The 18,951-nt window shown below is 46.2% G+C and overlaps 1 protein-coding gene across 1 annotated transcript in view; it reads right to left on the reverse strand.

Moving 5' to 3' along the window:
• The window catches only part of SUZ12 (SUZ12 polycomb repressive complex 2 subunit), a 628,949-nt gene that overhangs the window by 22,600 nt on the left and 587,398 nt on the right, over window positions 1–18,951 (reverse strand). The window contains exon 15 of the mRNA XM_069199996.1: window positions 16,620–16,699. Within this exon, the coding sequence (XP_069056097.1) occupies window positions 16,620–16,699 (80 nt within the window). The remainder of the gene's footprint in view (window positions 1–16,619; window positions 16,700–18,951) is intronic.

The following is an 18,951-nucleotide window of genomic DNA, read 5'->3' on the forward strand; positions in this document are numbered from 1 at the left end:
GTGCATACTTTTCATTTAGCCAGTACACAGGGAGGGTGGAGGTGTAACAAGGGCAAATCATGAATGGTCTTCCTGGGCTGGGAGAGGAAGGGCACACCTACATTTGTACAGACTGTGTACTGGCCTCACACAGAGAGCTAGTTTACCCCCTACTGATGTCTGGAGCTAGTGCTGGAGGAGAAAGGGGGCTTTCCTGGAAACGGTTAGTGCTGGTTGGAACCCTCTTTGCCCCCTTTGTGGAAGCTGTGCAAAATGAGTACAAGTACAGGGGGTTGTCCCCTACATTTCCAGACACTGTATGGACTTGGAACTAGATGACGCTGGAAGGGGACTGTGATGTTTCAAGTAACCACCACCAGACTGACTGGTGATGCGCTGACCTGGGGTTTGCTAAGCCCCAGAGGAACTGCCACTTATTCTGCAAGGAACCCAGTGAGCTGGCCTGTCCTCTGCCATGTGTTTCCCCAGTGATCTCCAGGGGCTGGGTGGAGTGCCTCTGGTCTCCCCTGCATTTGTGCTGAGTCCTGCAGCTGGGCATGAGTAGAGTGCCCCTAGCTCTGTGGAGCAGGTGGAGATCACTATGTTGGTCCCCAGAAGTATGAACAGCGCCCCTTCTTTTCCTTTCTAAAGCATGAAAAACACTCTTGGCTGGAATTCCTGCCGGCTTGGGGAGTGACAAAGCACCCGTGCTACCGTGTGAGAGTGCTCCCCACCCCTTCTCTGATGTGGGAGAGGACGTGAGGAGCTTTGAGTGCGCTGCAAGTGGTGCCCCCAGGGCACAAGCGGGCACTGCTTCTTGCGAGGAAACACCGCCACGGCTGTTGGTTCGAGGCTGCCCCCATGCAAGGAGTTGGGTCACCTTCCGTGCCGGAGCCTGCTCCCATTACCCAATCCCCACCCCTCGAAGTACTGGAGGCCGCCGAGGGGGGCTTGAAGTGTTTAAGGTGGGCCCCTTGCTATACCGCTTTGCAGCAGTGTCGTCGGGCTGGCAGAACGAGGAGGAAACCGTCAACTGAGGTCCTGTGACTGCCCTGCCTGCCTAGAAACTGCTGCGAACACTTGCAAAGAATTGCAGATGTGCAGTAACTTCTTTGTGAATACTGAAGTATTGTTTTACCACCTTCTCTCTAGTAGGCATGCAGGGTCACTGGCAGCCTGCCCGTGTTCATAAGTGTTTTTCCACCAGCCTCATGGAAAATTATCAGAACTCGCCAGATAGGAGTGTAGGGGATTATTATTGGTATCCTGATAATACTGTGATGATTCTTGTACCCTTGTCATGTGAGCACAGGTTTGGCTTCAAGGGTTGTACAATATGCGAAAAAGTGTCCCTACTATGTTTTGTTTATGACATGGGCCATATGGAAATGTTTCTTTTTGGGCATTCCTGATTATGTTTTGGCCTTCATAATAGAGTCTCTGCCATGCGTGTTTATACTGCATTGTTTCTCATAACCTGATTAATTTGATGTTTTGTGCAAGCCTTGTTGCGAGGACCAACCTGTTCTCACACTCTACGATATATGCAGAGGGAGGGTAGTGTGTTAGGATGTATGCTTTTGGGACGGTTTAATTCTATGCACATCTACGCTGGCGATATTCATCATCTGCCATAGGGACTTTTTTCATTCTATGTGCATTTATTATGGCGATATTGATGACCCGACTACTGCTTGCTTAGCAGGGTATTACTGATACATGTCACGTCTGGTCTAATGATGTTTTTTTACAATACAGTTTATTTTTATATGACTTGTTATGGAATTATTTTTGTGGTATATTTATTGTGTCACATGTGTGGAGTAAACGCTTTACACATTGCCTGTGGAATAAGCCTGATCGTGCCAAGCTACCAAGGGGGTGAGCAGGGGTTATCTTAGGTGTGTAACTCCCTTCCCCTGACTACAGTTGTGGTCCCTAGCCAACCAGGAACACATTTCTAACAACAGCCTTGCCCTTCTCCGCTCCAGTGCTAAGAACTAATTGTCCACCTGATGATCTTTGCTGCAGTCAATATATAATGACAAAGCTCTTTTAGTGTCCAAACGACCCTAAAAGTGTCTCCTCCTCGGATGGATGAGGTAAAGTGTAGAATGCAGGCAGAGTAATGCTCTGGCCAATGTGAAAATGAGTGATCATCTTCAGAAGGAAAAAGGCATGCATTTGAAGGACCAGTATGTGTGGGAAAAAGTTGGTGTATGGAGAATTACCAAGAGAGCATAAAGCTCACTGACCCTCCAGGCCAATGTATTTGCCACCAGAAACACTTTTTAGAGTCGAGAGCCACACAGAGTGGCTATGCAGGATCTCAAAGGCAGAGCACATGAAAAAAGTAAGGATCAAAATAAGGTCCCAATGGGGCATCACAAAAGAAGTAGGTGGGAACAAATGTTGTAAATCTTTCAGAAACCAAGTCACAACAGGTGACAAACAGGGAGGAGAGTTGATATGTTCGCCACAGGAAAGTGAAATGGTTGACAAACAACCTTTAATGGTGCCCAGATCAAAGCCTTGCCAGACTAAAGAAAGAACAAAAACTCCACAAGAGATGCAGAAAGGGGGCCCACATGGCGTAAGGAACACCACGCCACCAATGGCAGCGTAGACAATTTTAGTGGAAAGACACCTTGCTCCATGAAAAACCTTGGGAGGAAGATAGAAAAACATCAACTGCCGCAGTTCATCTCCATGCATGTAGGGATGTGTGCAGGTTCGTGTGCAGGACCCTGTGTTGTTTTGACATACAGAGGACTATCCACTGCAATGTCTAGCCCTTTTTTGCCCCAGAGAACTCCAAAAAAACTGATTGTCCACTGTTTTGTTGTGCAAGTGATGTAAAAACTCCAAGACGTCGAGGGGTGCAAACAATGGACCCTCTCCTCCTCTTTTGAAGGATAATGCACAGCAAAAAAGGTTTGGAAAAGTAATGGCTTTTCTGACATGAAAAAGTGTGACTATTTTCAGCAGGAGTGCATCTTGAATTCTTAACACCAGTTTGTCTGGTAAGAAGGTGGAATAGGGCAGATGATCCAAGAGGGCTGAAAGGACACTCAAAGCAAGCTGAGGGCCAATCTGGAACAACTAAGATGACTTGGACCTAGTTGTTCCTGATCATCTTTAGAATTCCATGAAGGAGCAATAGAAGTGGAAAGGCATACAGAATACCCATGCTCCACTATGTGGAAAGCGTCTCTGAGGAGAAGCCTTGATACTATATGCCCTCAGTGGTGGCAACCAAATCAAGACAGTGTTCTCCCCAGTGCTGGAAGATGCCCAGTGCCATCTATAGGAGTAAATGGCACTTGGGTCTGGTAGGTGTCTTACAATTTGTTTGTTCACCAAGTGGCAGGATCTTTAAATGCTAGGGCAATCAGGGAAAAGCAATGCTGAGTCCACCGGTTCCAGAGGCGCAGAGCATCGAGGTAGGGTATCCAAGGCTCCACCCTTATTGTTGCAGTACCACACGTTAATGCCTTCAACTCCAAGTGAACTGCCCACATCTCCAGCAAACCTATGTGGAGGGGGGTCTCCGCTGGAGACCAGAGTCCTCTGATCTTCACCTTTCTCAGATGGCCTCTCGACCTCAGTAAAGACAGGTTCATCACCATTGTCAACTGTGGACGGTGTAAGTAGAGGGATCAGCAACTGGTACAATTGTGGTTGAGCAGCCACCACTGAATATCTCTTGCATTCTTCTCTGACAGCTGGATTGAATCTGACTGGTTTGCCTGTTGCTGGGTCCACTGAGACTTCAGATCCCACTGCAGGGAAAGGAGCCCTCTGCAAAGGAGTCAGTAATGAGAACCCCAGCAATGTCAGGATGTTCGCCTTTATCTGGAGTTGGTCTGTGTAAGGAAATGCCTCCTTGGCATGGTTGCCCCCTGACTTTTTGCCTTTGCTGATGCTATGTTTACAATTGAAAGTGTGCTGAGGCCTGCTAACCAGGCCCCAGCACCAGTGTTCTTTCCCTAACCTGTACTTTTGTATCCACAATTGGCAGACCCTGGCATCCAGATAAGTCCCTTGTAACTGGTACTTCTAGTACCAAGGGCCCTGATGCCAAGGAAGGTCTCTAAGGGCTGCAGCATGTCTTATGCCACCCTGGAGACCTCTCACTCAGCACAGACACACTGCTTGCCAGCTTGTGTGTGCTAGTGAGGACAAAACGAGTAAGTCGACATGGCACTCCCCTCAGGGTGCCATGCCAGCCTCTCACTGCCTATGCAGTATAGGTAAGACACCCCTCTAGCAGGCCTTACAGCCCTAAGGCAGGGTGCACTATACCATAGGTGAGGGTACCAGTGCATGAGCATGGTACCCCTACAGTGTCTAAACAAAACCTTAGACATTGTAAGTGCAGGGTAGCCATAAGAGTATATGGTCTGGGAGTCTGTCAAACACGAACTCCACAGCACCATAATGGCTACACTGAAAACTGGGAAGTTTGGTATCAAACTTCTCAGCACAATAAATGCACACTGATGCCAGTGTACATTTTATTGTAAAATACACCACAGAGGGCACCTTAGAGGTGCCCCCTGAAACTTAACCGACTGTCTGTGTAGGCTGACTAGTTCTAGCAGCCTGCCACAAACCGAGACATGTTGCTGGCCCCATGGGGAGAGTGCCTTTGTCACTCTGAGGCCAGTAACAAAGCCTGCACTGGGTGGAGATGCTAACACCTCCCCCAGGCAGGAGCTGTAACACCTGGCGGTGAGCCTCAAAGGCTCACCCCTTTGTCACAGCACCGCAGGACACTCCAGCTAGTGGAGTTGCCCGCCCCCTCCGGCCAGGCCCCACTTTTGGCGGCAAGGCCGGAGAAAATAATGAGAAAAACAAGGAGGAGTCACTGGCCAGTCAGGACAGCCCCTAAGGTGTCCTGAGCTGAAGTGACTCTAACTTTTAGAAATCCTCCATCTTGCAGATGGAGGATTCCCCCAATAGGGTTAGGATTGTGACCCCCTCCCCTTGGGAGGAGGCACAAAGAGGGTGTACCCACCCTCAGGGCTAGTAGCCATTGGCTACTAACCCCCCAGACCTAAACACGCCCTTAAATTTAGTATTTAAGGGCTACCCTGAACCCTAGAAAATTAGATTCCTGCAACTACAAGAAGAAGGACTGCCTAGCTGAAAACCCCTGCAGAGGAAGACCAGAAGACGACAACTGCCTTGGCTCCAGAAACTCACCGGCCTGTCTCCTGCCTTCCAAAGATCCTGCTCCAGCGACGCCTTCCAAAGGGACCAGCGACCTCGACATCCTCTGAGGACTGCCCCTGCTTCGAAAAGACAAGAAACTCCTGAGGACAGCGGACCTGCTCCAAGAAAAGCTGCAACTTTGTTTCCAGCAGCTTTAAAGAACCCTGCAAGCTCCCCGCAAGAAGCGTGAGACTTGCAACACTGCACCCGGCGACCCCGACTCGGCTGGTGGCGATCCAACACCTCAGGAGGGACCCCAGGACTACTCTGATACTGTGAGTACCAAAACCTGTCCCCCCTGAGTTCCCACAGCGCCGCCTGCAGAGGGAATCCCGAGGCTTCCCCTGACCGCGACTCTTTGAATCCAAAGTCCCGACGCCTGGGAGAGACCCTGCACCCGCAGCCCCCAGGACCTGAAGGACCGGACTTTCACTGGAGAAGTGACCCCCAGGAGTCCCTCTCCCTTGCCCAAGTGGAGGTTTCCCCGAGGAACCCCCCCCTTGCCTGCCTGCAGCGCTGAAGAGATCCCGAGATCTCCCATTGACTTCCATTACAAACCCGACGCTTGTTTCTACACTGCACCCGGCCGCCCCCGCGCTGCTGAGGGTGAAATTTCTGTGTGGGCTTGTGTCCCCCCCGGTGCCCTACAAAACCCCCCTGGTCTGCCCTCCGAAGACGCGGGTACTTACCTGCAAGCAGACCGGAACCGGGGCACCCCCTTCTCTCCATTCTAGCCTATGTGTTTCGGGCACCACTTTGAACTCTGCACCTGACCGGCCCTGAGCTGCTGGTGTGGTGACTTTGGGGTTGCTCTGAACCCCCAACGGTGGGCTACCTTGGACCAAGAACTAAGCCCTGTAAGTGTCTTACTTACCTGGTTAACCTAACAAATACTTACCTCCCCTAGGAACTGTGAAAATTGCACTAAGTGTCCACTTTTAAAACAGCTATTTGTGAATAACTTGAAAAGTATACATGCAATTTTGATGATTTGAAGTACCTAAAGTACTTACCTGCAATACCTTTCGAATGAGATATTACATGTAGAATTTGAACCTGTGGTTCTTAAAATAAACTAAGAAAAGATTTTTCTATACAAAAACCTATTGGCTGGATTTGTCTCTGAGTGTGTGTACCTCATTTATTGTCTATGTGTATGTACAACAAATGCTTAACACTACTCCTTGGATAAGCCTACTGCTCGACCACACTACCACAAAATAGAGCATTAGTATTATCTCTTTTTGCCACTATCTTACCTCTAAGGGGAACCCTTGGACTCTGTGCATACTATTCCTTACTTTGAAATAGTGCATACAGAGCCAACTTCCTACAGTCTGCAGCTGAATGTGGCAAGTCTGTCAAACAGCCAGTCGTCAAGGTAGTTAAAAAGTGGTACCACCACCCTTCAAAGCTGGGCAGTGACAACCACTGTCACCTTTGTGAACACCCAAGGGGCATTGGTGTGCCTGAAAGGGACCACGGAAAACAAACTTTGTGGCCAAACCTGAACTGCAGGTAGTGCCCATACGCCTGCAGAAGATGTACGAATAGGCATCCTACAAGTCCAGTGTCACAATCTAGTCTCTGGGATCCATGGCACATAGAACTTGGGCCAGCATGAGCTTTAATTTGTCCTTTCACAGGAAGGCATAAAGAGGGAGACAAAATCCAAAATAGAACAAAGCTCTTTTGGGACAAGGACCTAGCAGGAATAATATCCAATCCCCATTTCCAAGGCTAGTACCCTCTTTATGGCTCCTCTAGCCAAAAGAGCACATGCAGCCTGGATCAAAAGAGACAGCTGATCCTACGAAAGCAGCAATGACACTTGTGGCAGGTCTAAAAGGAATGGAAAGGCATAGTCTTGGTGGACAATTTGAAGAACCCACCCATCGGATGTGATACTTCCACCACCCCAGAAGCAAGTGGCTTACTCTGACACTTACCGGGTGGCTATTTGTTGCTAAGGGTGCACAAAGAGGTTTTCAATTTGTTGCTTGAGGAGTAGGGGATTGGTACATAAAATGTCCACAGCCCAACCTTGAAAGGGCTGAGAGGCCTGGTATGTAGGTGACAAGGCCTGATGGTATTGATATGCCAAACCCCTGGCATAATCTCGAAAAGAGCATAACTGGTGGGGGGATTGCCGGATTGGTGTCAAAAGGTTCAGAAAGCATGCCAGGCTCTTCCACCTTCTTGTCAAACAGGCAAGAACCATTCAATATGTCCACTAGGGATGCATAGATGCTCACAGAAAAACCTGTGGATCTCATCCATGCATGGTGCGGGAGTCCCAAGTCAGCCCTTCTAGACTATCAATGGAATCTAGGCCAAAGAAGATGATGATCTGAATGGTTTGGGTCAATTAAGCTCTTAAGTCTTCTGTGACAGAAGAGAATATTTTACTAACAATTGCTCAGAGTGCTTGGGTGTAACATCCTAAGGCAGCTGGAGTTGAGCGACCTCAAGGCAAGGCTGGTAAGGTAAATTGCACTTTTGCCAAGAGTTTCCATGTGTTTGGACTGTCAGGAAAATTAGTCGGAAAGCTGTTAAGATTAACTCAGCTGAATTTCTGCACCACCATATGACTGACTTTGGTTGGAGTCTGAGCCAAAAAGGTAGCACAGTTAGCACACAGTAATGAGCAGCATCTGAGAATGCAAGATTGAGTACTGGCTTGCCACAACATGATCTGGGCACAGCCTTGGTTGAGTCTAATTTGGCTCAGAGTCAAATAACACAATAGGTTTTGGATCCTCCTCCAGTGCCATTGGTGCTGGCATCAATGCAGAACCCCTAAGCAGCTTCAAGGGACAAAGACTGAACAGAGGACGGATCTGCCGGTGGTAACTCAGCAGGAGGTCCCTAGGGATTCTTGGGGCTCAAAGGCATGCCAGAGGGAGCTTCAAGTGTGCCAAAGATGCACAGCATGGCCACTCTAAATGGGCTGACCTGCTGCAACATTGCAAACGGACTTAGAAAGTCAGACTGCATTGGGACCAATGTTAGAACCTGCTCCTTGTTTGAATGAGAGCAAGAACTGAGGCGTGATGATGCCCGGTGCCGCTGGAGAATGAGAGTGACAGGAAGGATTAGTTACTTACCTGTAAATCCTAGTTCTCTTCCAGGGGTATCCTCATCAAAGTCATAAACATTGAATATTCCCGCCCTTGTGCGGGGACCCCGGAGCATATATATATAAAATACATACATATTATCATGTGTAAAACAGCAATGCAGGCTATAATCATAAATAGGCTAAAATGCTTTATTTCTATGCAAGTTTTTTTTTTTTTTTTTTATTATAAAATCACAATAGATCATAAATATCTACCTAAGCCCCAAAAACTGGACTTAGGGAAGTAAACAGCAGTAAATATCAGAGAAAAATAGAAAAAAACCACATTGAAAAACAATGAAGCATTCTTAGCCAATAGGCTGCATGCAGGTTAACACAGGAGAACCATAAAAACTTTGGCACTGTGCCTTTAAGACCCTGAGCACCTCCAGTATCCCACCATGCCTCAGGGGTGAAGGGAAGGTGACAGTTGGTTCACAGTTAGGTCAGTACTTTTTTACGGTGACAATCTGTGTAACTGATCAGAAAGATAATCTGTCCTGCACTTCTAGGAGACTTAAGTCCGGGGAGGAGGGTGGGTTGTTTATGACTTTGATGAGGATACCCCTGGAAGAGAACTAGGATTTACAGGTAAGTAACTAATCCTTCTCTTCCAGGGGATCCTCATCAATAGTCATAAACATTGAATAGATTAGCAAGCCCATCCCTAAACTCTGCGGACTGTCCGAAAGAAGTGCAGGAAAAAATACATATTCATGCAAATAGATTTCTAAGAGAGGCCTGCCCCACCTGGGCATCCGCTCTTGCATCCGAGTCTAAACAGTAATGCTTAGTAAAGGTATGCACAGATTTCCATGTAGCAGCCTTACAAATCTCGGAAATTGGTACATTGTTAAGGAGGGCAGCAGTAGCCGCTTTTCCCCTTGTGGAATGCGCTTTTGGCCTAGCCAGTAATTGCCTATTAGCCAGTTGGTAAGTGTTAACAATACAAGACACAATCCATCTTGATATAGTTCGTTTAGACGCTGCCTCTCCTGTTCTTAAATGACCATAATTCAGAAACAAATGGTTAGAATGTCTAATCGGTTTTGTTTTGTCCAAATAGAATTTCAGCACTCTTTTTAAGTCTAAAGAATGCAATGCTTTCTCAGCCGGAGTCTCCGGATTGGGAAAGAAAGTCGGTAAAGATATAGTCTGATTGATATGGAATTCTGACACCACCTTCGGAAGGAAAGATGGGTGAGTTCGCAGAACCACTCTATTATCGTGAAAAACCGTGTACGGTTCTCTGCAAGACAGAGCCTGAATTTCGCTGACCCTCCTCGCTGAAGTAATGGCCACCAAAAAAGCCGTCTTCCACGTAAGGTGCTGTAAAGAGGCCTTGTGGATAGGTTCAAAGGGAGGGCCCATAAGTTTTGACAGGACTACATTCAGTTCCCATGGAGGAGAAGGTCTCCGAATGGGAGGAAAAACCTTTTTCAAGCCTTCTAAAAAATCCTTGACTACAGGTATCGTAAAGAAGGATTCCTGAGAAGGCGACTTACGATACGCTGTAATTGCAGACAAATGAACCTTAATAGAAGATATCTGCAGACCAGACTTCGCCAGATGAAGTAAATAGGATAGTATGACGTCCTCCTGAGCTCGTATGGGATTTATACCTTGTTGAGAGCACCAGATGTAAAATCTCTTCCACTTAAAAGCGTAAGAACGCCGCGTGGAAGGTCGTTTTGACTCTTTCAAGATGCTCATGCACTCCTGTGAGAGCCCTAGGTGCCCATACTGTAGGAATTCAGGAGCCATGCTGTCAAGCTCAGAGAGGGAAGGTTGGGATGTAGGATTCTGCCTTCCATTCTGCTCAGGAGATCCGGTCTGTACGGCAACCTCCTGTGAGGTCTTTCCGATAAGTTGAGTAGGTCCGTGTACCAGAATTGGCGGGGCCATTGTGGCGCTATCAGAATCATTCTGGTTCTGGAGTTGTAAAATTTGTTGATTACTGCCGGTATGAGGGGAATCGGTGGAAAGGCGTAGAGAAATGTCCCTGACCAGTTGATCAACAGGGCATTCCCTTGAGATCCCGGACGGCAGAACCTGGACGCGAAGTCTGGGCATTTCTTGTTTGTTTCGTCTGCAAAGAGATCCAACTGAGGTCGACCCCATTGACCGAAGATGTCCTCGACGACTTCGTCGTGTAGCACCCAGTCTTGCGCGTCTTCCAGATGTCTGCTCAGGAAATCTGCCTCTACGTTTTGCTGACCTGGCAGGTGTACCGCTGTGATAGACATTCCCCTGGCCAGGAGCCAATGCCATATCGTTTGGGATTCTCGAGACAGAGGTAGTGATCTTGTTCCCCCCTGTTTGTTCAGGTAATACATTGTGGTTGTATTGTCTGTCTGAATTAGGATAGATTTCCCCTGAACCAATGGAGAGAAAGATTTGAGAGCCAGATGGACTGCTCTGAGTTCCAGTAGATTTATGTGATAGTTCTTTTCCTTGTCGGACCACAGACCCTGAGCTTGGAAGGAACCCAGATGAGCACCCCAACCCTGAAGAGACGCATCCGTTACCAGAGTGTCGACTGGAATTGTCTGGTGAAACGGAGAACCTATCGACAGGTGAGGTCTGTGCATCCACCATTGTAGTGATTGAAAAGCCACTGCTGGTAGTCGAACTCTGTCCTCCCAGAGACCAGTCTTTTGGCTCCAATTGTTCTCTAATGCCTCCTGAAGGGGCCTCATGCGTAGCCTGGCATTCGGGACAATGAAGATGCATGAAGCCATGGAGCCCAGAAGCGATGTCACCTGACGAGCTGTAGGTGCATCGGCTGTTAATAGATGTTGACACTTCCTGTGGATTGATAAAAGTCGTTCCTCCGAAGGATACACTCTTTGGAGCTCTGTGTTTAGTATCGCTCCCAGGTAGTGGAGGTTTTGTGTTGGAATCAAGGTTGACTTGTCGTGGTTGATTTGAAGACCTAGAGACTCGAAAGTTCTTAGAACGATATCTCGATGTTTTCTCGCCTGATCCGGAGATGAGGCCTTCACTAGCCAGTCGCCCAGGTAGGGGTAGACGAATATTTTTTGTCTTCGAAGGTGTGCCGCTACCACTGCTACACATTTTGAAAAGACTCGGGGTGCAGACTTCAGGCCGAATGGAAGGACTCTGAATTGGTAGTGCTGTGACGCTATCTGGAAACGTAAAAATTTCCGATGTTTGGTTGCTATTGGGATGTGAAAATATGCATCCTGTAGGTCGATGGAGCACATCCAGTCTCCCTGATGCAGTTGCGGGACAATCTGGTGAAGGGCTAGCATCCTGAACTTTTGTTTTCTTATGTACTTGTTCAGGAGCCGTAAGTCCAGAATTGGTCTGAAGAGGCCCTGTTGACCTTTTTTCGCCACCAGAAAGTAACGGGAGTACACCCCTTTTCCTTTTTGTGCCGGAGGAACCTTTTCTACAGCTTTCTTTTGTAGGAGTGCAAGAACTTCCTTGCGTAGCAGGCTGAGATGAGAAGGAAAACACCTTGCTGGCGGCAAGTGTGGAGGAGGTTTTTTGAAAAGGAGAGAATAGCCATGTTCGACAATATTGAGCACCCATTTGTCTTTTGTGATTGAGTGCCACTCGCGAAGATGATGCGTAACACTTCCCCCCACCGGAGTGGTGCACAGTGCTGAGGGAAGCAATGCCTCATTGCTTTGATGGTGTCTTTGCTGTAGACTGTTGAGGTCTACTTGACCCTCTGTCTCTTGTGGGTCTACGTGCCTGAAACAGGGGACGTCCCTGTCGTTGTTGTGGCCTTTGAGACCAGTGAGGGGTTTGAACCCTCTGCTGGAATGGTCGTCTGTCATACGGCCTGTACCTCCGCCTGAAGTCTTTTTTACGTTCCAGGCCCACTGCCCTCATCGTGTCGACTTCCGTTTTCATTCGGGCCATCTCTTCATCCGCGTGGGTACCGAACAACGAACTCCCGCTGAATGGGAGGTTCAAAATGCGCTGCTGTGCTTCCTGTTTCAGACCCGTGAGCCGTAGCCAGGAAGACCTCCTAGCGCAGATTCCGTGCGCATACCCATGCGCAGCCAAATCCGCCCCGTCCGCCGCCGCGCTGATGACCTGGTTAGATACTAGGCCCCCTTCCTGCAAGATTTCCTGGAAGTCCTGTCTATCTTCCCTGGGCAACTTTTCTGTAAATCTGTGGAGTGAGTCCCACAGAGAGCGGTCATATCTGCCCAGAAGTGCTGAGGCGCTGGAGACCTTCATAGCAGATGCCGCCGTACCGCACATCTTTCTCCCCAGAGAGTCTAGGTGTCTGCTCTCCTTATCCGGGGGGACTGTGGAAGATGATGCCACAGAGTGTGTTTTTCTGGCTGCGGCTAAGATAACAGAGTCCGGTGGCGGATCCTTCCGCAGGAATAAAGGATCTTGTTCCGGAGCTTTGTATTTCTTTTGAATCCTAGCCGGGGCAGACTTGAGAGTGGCTGGAGACAGAAAAGTGTCCATAGTCGGTTGCAGCAAACCCGGTACTAGTGGCAGCAGTTTTCTCGAGACTGATCTGTGTTGTAGGGTCTCAAAGATAACTGAGGATGAGGTGGCCGGCTCCGGTACCTCAATATTTAGCTTCTGCGCTCCCCTTAGAAGAACCTCATTAAAAGTGGTGATATCATCCACCGGGGAAATCCTAGCAGGTGGAGAATCTGTGAGTGTGGGGGAGTAGCGCCCCACAGACGATCCTGAAGAAGACCAAGAAGGTGATCTTCTGCGTGGTGTTCGTGACCTGGTTCTCCTTCGGGAACGGGACCTGCTCCGAGAGGCTGTAGCAGAGTGTGCAGGTCTTGTGGTCGGCTGACGAGAAGCAGAACGAGCCCGTCCTGCTCTAGCTGTAGGTGATGGCGTTCTCGGTAATGAGGCAGTAGGAGAATACATCCTCGAGTATTGTGAATCCGGGGATGCTGTGATGGGAGAAACATGCCCCGATGCTCTGGAATGGGATGATGCACTCCTTATAGAGACCACCGGTGAGGGAGCTTTGTCCGCTGGCTCTACTGCCTGTGACACAGCTGAAGGTTGTGTCGACGTCGATTGCATCCTCGACGTCGAAGGTCTTGCCGTCGCGGGACCTGGACCTACTCGCCGTCGTGTGTCTCGACGTTGAGTGGCGAGTGGTCGACGGCGGATGTTCATGCCGTCGAGGTGTTTTTGGTGTCGTGTCCTTCGACGCCAAGGGGTGAGACGTTCTCAACGGCGAACGGGAGCGCCGGAGATGACTCGACGCCGAACGGCGGCCTGCCGTCGACGGAGATGTACCCCTGTGTCCATGCTTCGACGTTTTGTCCCTCGACGTCGCTCTGGTCGCCGTCGACGGCGATCTATGCCGGTGAGACGGTGGTGCCGATGATGTCGATGGAGAACAAACAGGTACAATCCTACCTGTCGACGTCGATCGGGCCATTCCTTCTGCTGTAGGTCTGGGAAGTGAAGAGGATGTTGACTTTTTCCTCTCCTGAAGCCCATGTAGCCTGATCTTCTCTCTGTCTTTGAGAGTCCTCCTTGACATGTTCTTACAATACTTACAGGTGTCAGGACAGTGACTCTGTGGCAGGCAGACAATACACAGAGAGTGTGGGTCTGACTGGGCTTTCTTCTTCCCACAAAAGGGACATTTTACAAAAAGAGATGGCATTTTTCTGTCAGAAAAAACCTTCCTAGCTCAGACAAAGATGTTACTTGTCGAGTGAAAAGTGAAAAAACGCTTTTTTAAAGAATTTTTCTGAGGAAAACTCAGAAAAACTGAGAGCTCAATGCTCCAGGATCCTCTCAGAAGAAGCCGGAAAAAAGAACTGACCTAACTGTGAACCAACTGTCACCTTCCCTTCACCCCTGAGGCATGGTGGGATACTGGAGGTGCTCAGGGTCTTAAAGGCACGGTGCCAAAGTTTTTATGGTTCTCCTGTGTTAACCTGCATGCAGCCTATTGGCTAAGAATGCTTCATTGTTTTTCAATGTGGTTTTTTTCTATTTTTCTCTGATATTTACTGCTGTTTACTTCCCTAAGTCCAGTTTTTGGGGCTTAGGTAGATATTTATGATCTATTGTGATTTTATAATAATAAAAAAAAAAAAAAAAAAAAAAAAAAAAAAAACTTGCATAGAAATAAAGCATTTTAGCCTATTTATGATTATAGCCTGCATTGCTGTTTTACACATGATAATATGTATGTATTTTATATATATATGCTCCGGGGTCCCCGCACAAGGGCGGGAATATTCAATGTTTATGACTATTGATGAGGATCCCATGGAAGAGAAGGGGCAGAGTCATGCTTGGACTTTTACAAAGACTTCAACTGTGAAGATCTGTCGGAGGAATGGCTTTGGGAATGGAAGCAGGAGCAGATCTGCACTCTTTAGTTCGACCAGGAGTGGTACCTGCTTGTTATGAAGAGCTCTGCATTCTCTGATGGCTTTGCGATTATCTGGGGGCAGTTGTTGTAGCCCCTGGAGTTGAGTGGGGAACCTGAATACCAGAAGCACGTCATGGAGATCTGCCACAGACATCTGACTGCTTAAGTCCCTACACGGTTTAAAGCCTGTAGTCTCAGATGGTGACAATGCTCCCTAGCACGCTGGAAGAACCGGAGATAAAACATTGTAGGAAAAAATCTCTTCAAGGCATCAGGATGAGTGCAGCTCTGTATTGGAAGGTGAAGGTGCAAAAAACAAAGGAGCTGATGTCAGTGTGGATGGGTAGTGATTGTATTTGGCTCACCTCTTCACTTATTATCATGGCATCACGTGCCAGCACGCAGGAGAACTCCTTTTTGAGTTTTGGGACCCAATCTGACCCCTGAGGATATTCACAAAATGAGGAATCTGCGGTGATATGCATCTGAAGTGTTTTTTCAGCTGAAAGCACCACCTCTTGCCATCTCACTCAAAAAATACTACCTCCCCACCACCCCCCATTGGCTGGTTTCTATTCTACACCAGACTGAAATTGTATACATTTCAAAACTTTGTTTCAGAATCCCACATATGCACAGACATTCTACTGTTTTGATTACATAATCAGATGATTAAGTGAAATATTTGCATCATAAAAAACGCTTTTCAGTCCCCAAAGAATTACAGAAGCATGCAGTCTGCTTTCAAATTGAGATTCAATGTTTCTATAGAAAACTATACTGCCATTTTATATGTCTTTCTTTACAATACTGTATTGAATGACCTTGTAACATCATCATCATCAAACAGACTTTATTCGGCTTTCAACAGGCCATAAAAGTAACAAGTAATAGTACATTAATAAATATGTATAAGAAAAATGATAAATAGGGAAGATAATAAAACACATCATAATTCATTCAAGGACAGGTATATAAAACTTGATAAATTTACATCAGTGCAAAATCGAGTTCAATTACAGTATTTTCTGGAGAGTGGGGAGTTTACCGGAAATTCCAAATTTCCAAATAAAATTAGTTCAGTACGCCCATAGACTTCCTTACAGAGAGTACTGTACATAAAAAGTTTGCTAAAATTCCACACATTTCAATAGAGGATAAAATCTGTAAGCTAAAATACGCGTCGCGGCACTGACGCAAATTAGTCGATATTAAAAAAGGCAATAAAATACGTTTTCTTGGAATATCATAAAATTTACAAAAGAGGACCACATGCATTGTAGATTGGGGAGCTTTTGCATCACATGGACATACTCTTATAACTGTACTCCAGTCGCACATAATCGGAAAGGTTACTAGCCGATGGAAGATATTTAAGCGGAATCTTGTAAGGACAAATCGATGTCGGGGATTTGCCACGCTTACTAAGTAGGGCTGGACTGCATCCGTCAACAGAATTAGTTGGTTAGACATTACTGTAGATTTTTTTTATTCCACTTCCCATCTCTGTTCATCCAGGTGCTTCAAAGTCAGAGCCCTCAAATCTCTCCTGGTTATTTTTTCCATTAATTGTGGGTTTTGGTAATATGCTTCGCAGCCCATATTTTTAAAAAAGGTCATAATATATCTTAGCCAGGGAACTCTAAGCGAGTATGTTAGATTCATGCAGTCGGATAGTATGGCCTGGTTTAATCCGGTGTGCTCAGAGGTCCACACTTTATGCCATAATAATAGGGGCTGTATCTTAATTAGATCAGTTACAAAGTGGACCTTGTAACATTAATAATGTGAGTTAAAGATGTACTGTTAAATACTTACCATATGTGAAATAGATTTAGACATAGGATAATGTCTGTTTTACTACTATAACGATTATTACAGTAATGATTGATATTCAGTTTTGTAAAATCACGTCACGAGAAAACAGTGAAATCACCCACATACCCATGTTTCATGACATGAAGGTTCCATAATTTCATTACTTCTTTTTCTCCTTCGTTAACATCAGAAAATTCTTCTATTTGCTAAAATGAAAATAACAAAACTTGATTGTAGGTTTTATATGATAACGCTGCAAGAAAAAATAATGTGGTTGGACAAGTTAATCAATTCGAATGGCATGTCATACACAAACTATCTGAGTGAAGCCATGTTAAAATTTCAAAGACATTTCTCAAACTTGTGAATGGATTTACAAGAAATTTAAAGGAATACTTCAGAAACTGAGCTCAGTGCTAAATTCTGGATCATGCTTATAGCATGTTTTATTTTTCAGAGTTCAGCTGAAAAGGTACATGGAGAAATCATGGTTGGGGCCTGCCTTTAAGTATGTCCCTTCCCTTATCCCAATCATCCTCTTATGATTTGACTCACCAAATAAGAATGGAATATTTAACCAAAACAATGTTACCATTGGTAACAATCTTTCTGTTAGATACTGCATCTTCCTGCAGATTCCTAACTATCACAGGCATAAGACTCGATCTGGAAACTTTTGCAGTATTTCCCCCCCTCTGCCAGCAAGTGGAGCTGACTCAATTTCAACGTCAGACGCAGTGTGTCATCTATGCAGCTATAGGACCGGTGCCCTAACGTCAGTTCCACTCTATTAACACGCCTTTCGAGGCATATTTGAGAAGACTGATATTGGTATATTAGTAGAGTGTGAAACTAACTTGCCATCTTTAAAAAGGGGACAAACACTGTCTCCAGATGAAGGGGGGTGATGGGAGGGTAAATGAGGAACCTACAGGTAGAGTGGCCACCAGAGAGAATGATTGACCCTTTAAACATATGTTTGTTGCATGTAGTGCTGTAAATTCACATGCTTTGCAAACTTCTACCATCTAGTGTTGGGTCCAGATGTGTGCAAACTGTTTTTCCTCAAAGAAGTCTTTCGAGTCACGCGGTCGAGTAACTCCTCCTCTCAGTGATAGTATGCATTGGCATCAACACCACTGTTACACTATTTTCTTGCAGGATGGTGATAATGGAGTGTTGAGTAAGTGTAAGTAATGATATGTCCATGTGAATATGTGAGAAACTACAACGCCAGAGGTGTTTGGGGAGGAAGGTGGGTGCATATGAATCTACAGCACTACATGCCATGGACAGATGCTTACAGGGTAACATATTACATTTGAGGCATGTGTGGCTGTAGATACACATGCTTTGCATAAACTGGAAAGCAGTCACTCTCAGAAGTGGTCACTAACCAGTGGGTGTTGCAGCAGTCTGAAAAAGTGGATGTTGCACCACCTGACCTACATTGGCTGGTTGGTGTGCTAAAAGAGCCAAACAATAACATTTTGTAAAATGTGTGGATCATGTAGATGCTTTGCATATGTCAGCTACTAGAATGTTACCTAGATAAGCCATGGATTCTCTTTTCTTCCTAGTAGTGTGTGGTCTAGGATGTGTATGTAAAGTTCTTTTGGCTTTAGCATAACGATTGAATGCACTTAACTATTCATCTGGCTATGCCTGATTTGGATATAGATTTTCCTTTATGGGGAGGTGAGAAAGCAACAAATAGTTGTTTAGTTTTCCTGAATGTTTTAGTTCTACCAATGTAGAACACAAGGAACCTTTTACCATCTAAAATGTAGAGAGTCCTCTGTGCAACTGAATGTGGTTGTGGGAAAAAGACCAGTAACCTTTGATTGGTTGAGGTGAAAATGAGAAAATATTAGGGAGGAAATTTGGGGTTGGTAGGGAGAGACACCCTCTCTGTGTAGCTGGAAGAAAGGTTCTTCCAAAGTTAAAGCCTGGAGCTCACTAACACGTGTAAGTGAAGTGATACAATTAAAAATGCCCTTTTCCAACAAAGAAACTGAAGAGGGCATGTATGTAGGGCTTCAAACGGAGGGCACATAAGTCAAATAGGAAGAATGTTAAGGTTCCATGAGGGTGCAGGTTGAAACCATAGTGGAATAACTCTTGAGCCCTTCTATGAAGGTTTTAATATCTCGTACTTTGAATAAGAAAATATGGTGTCTAGTCTGTAGATAGGCAGCTATTACAGCAAGACAATCTTATAGATGTAAATGGTAGTCCAGATTTTTGTAAATGAAGCAAGTAACAGACAATGTCTTGTACATTAGATTTAAAAGGATCAATGTGCTTTGAATAGCAATTACAGACAAACTGTATCAATTTTGCAACATAGCATGCATGGGTGGTAGGCCTAGGAGCTTCTTAAAGAATGGTCCTACACTCAGGTGGTAGATTGAGGTAATCAAACTGTATGAACTCAGGAGCCAGATCACTAAGTTTG

This window comes from Pleurodeles waltl, chromosome 7, assembly GCF_031143425.1.
Source record: "Pleurodeles waltl isolate 20211129_DDA chromosome 7, aPleWal1.hap1.20221129, whole genome shotgun sequence".
Taxonomy (NCBI): domain Eukaryota; kingdom Metazoa; phylum Chordata; class Amphibia; order Caudata; family Salamandridae; genus Pleurodeles; species Pleurodeles waltl.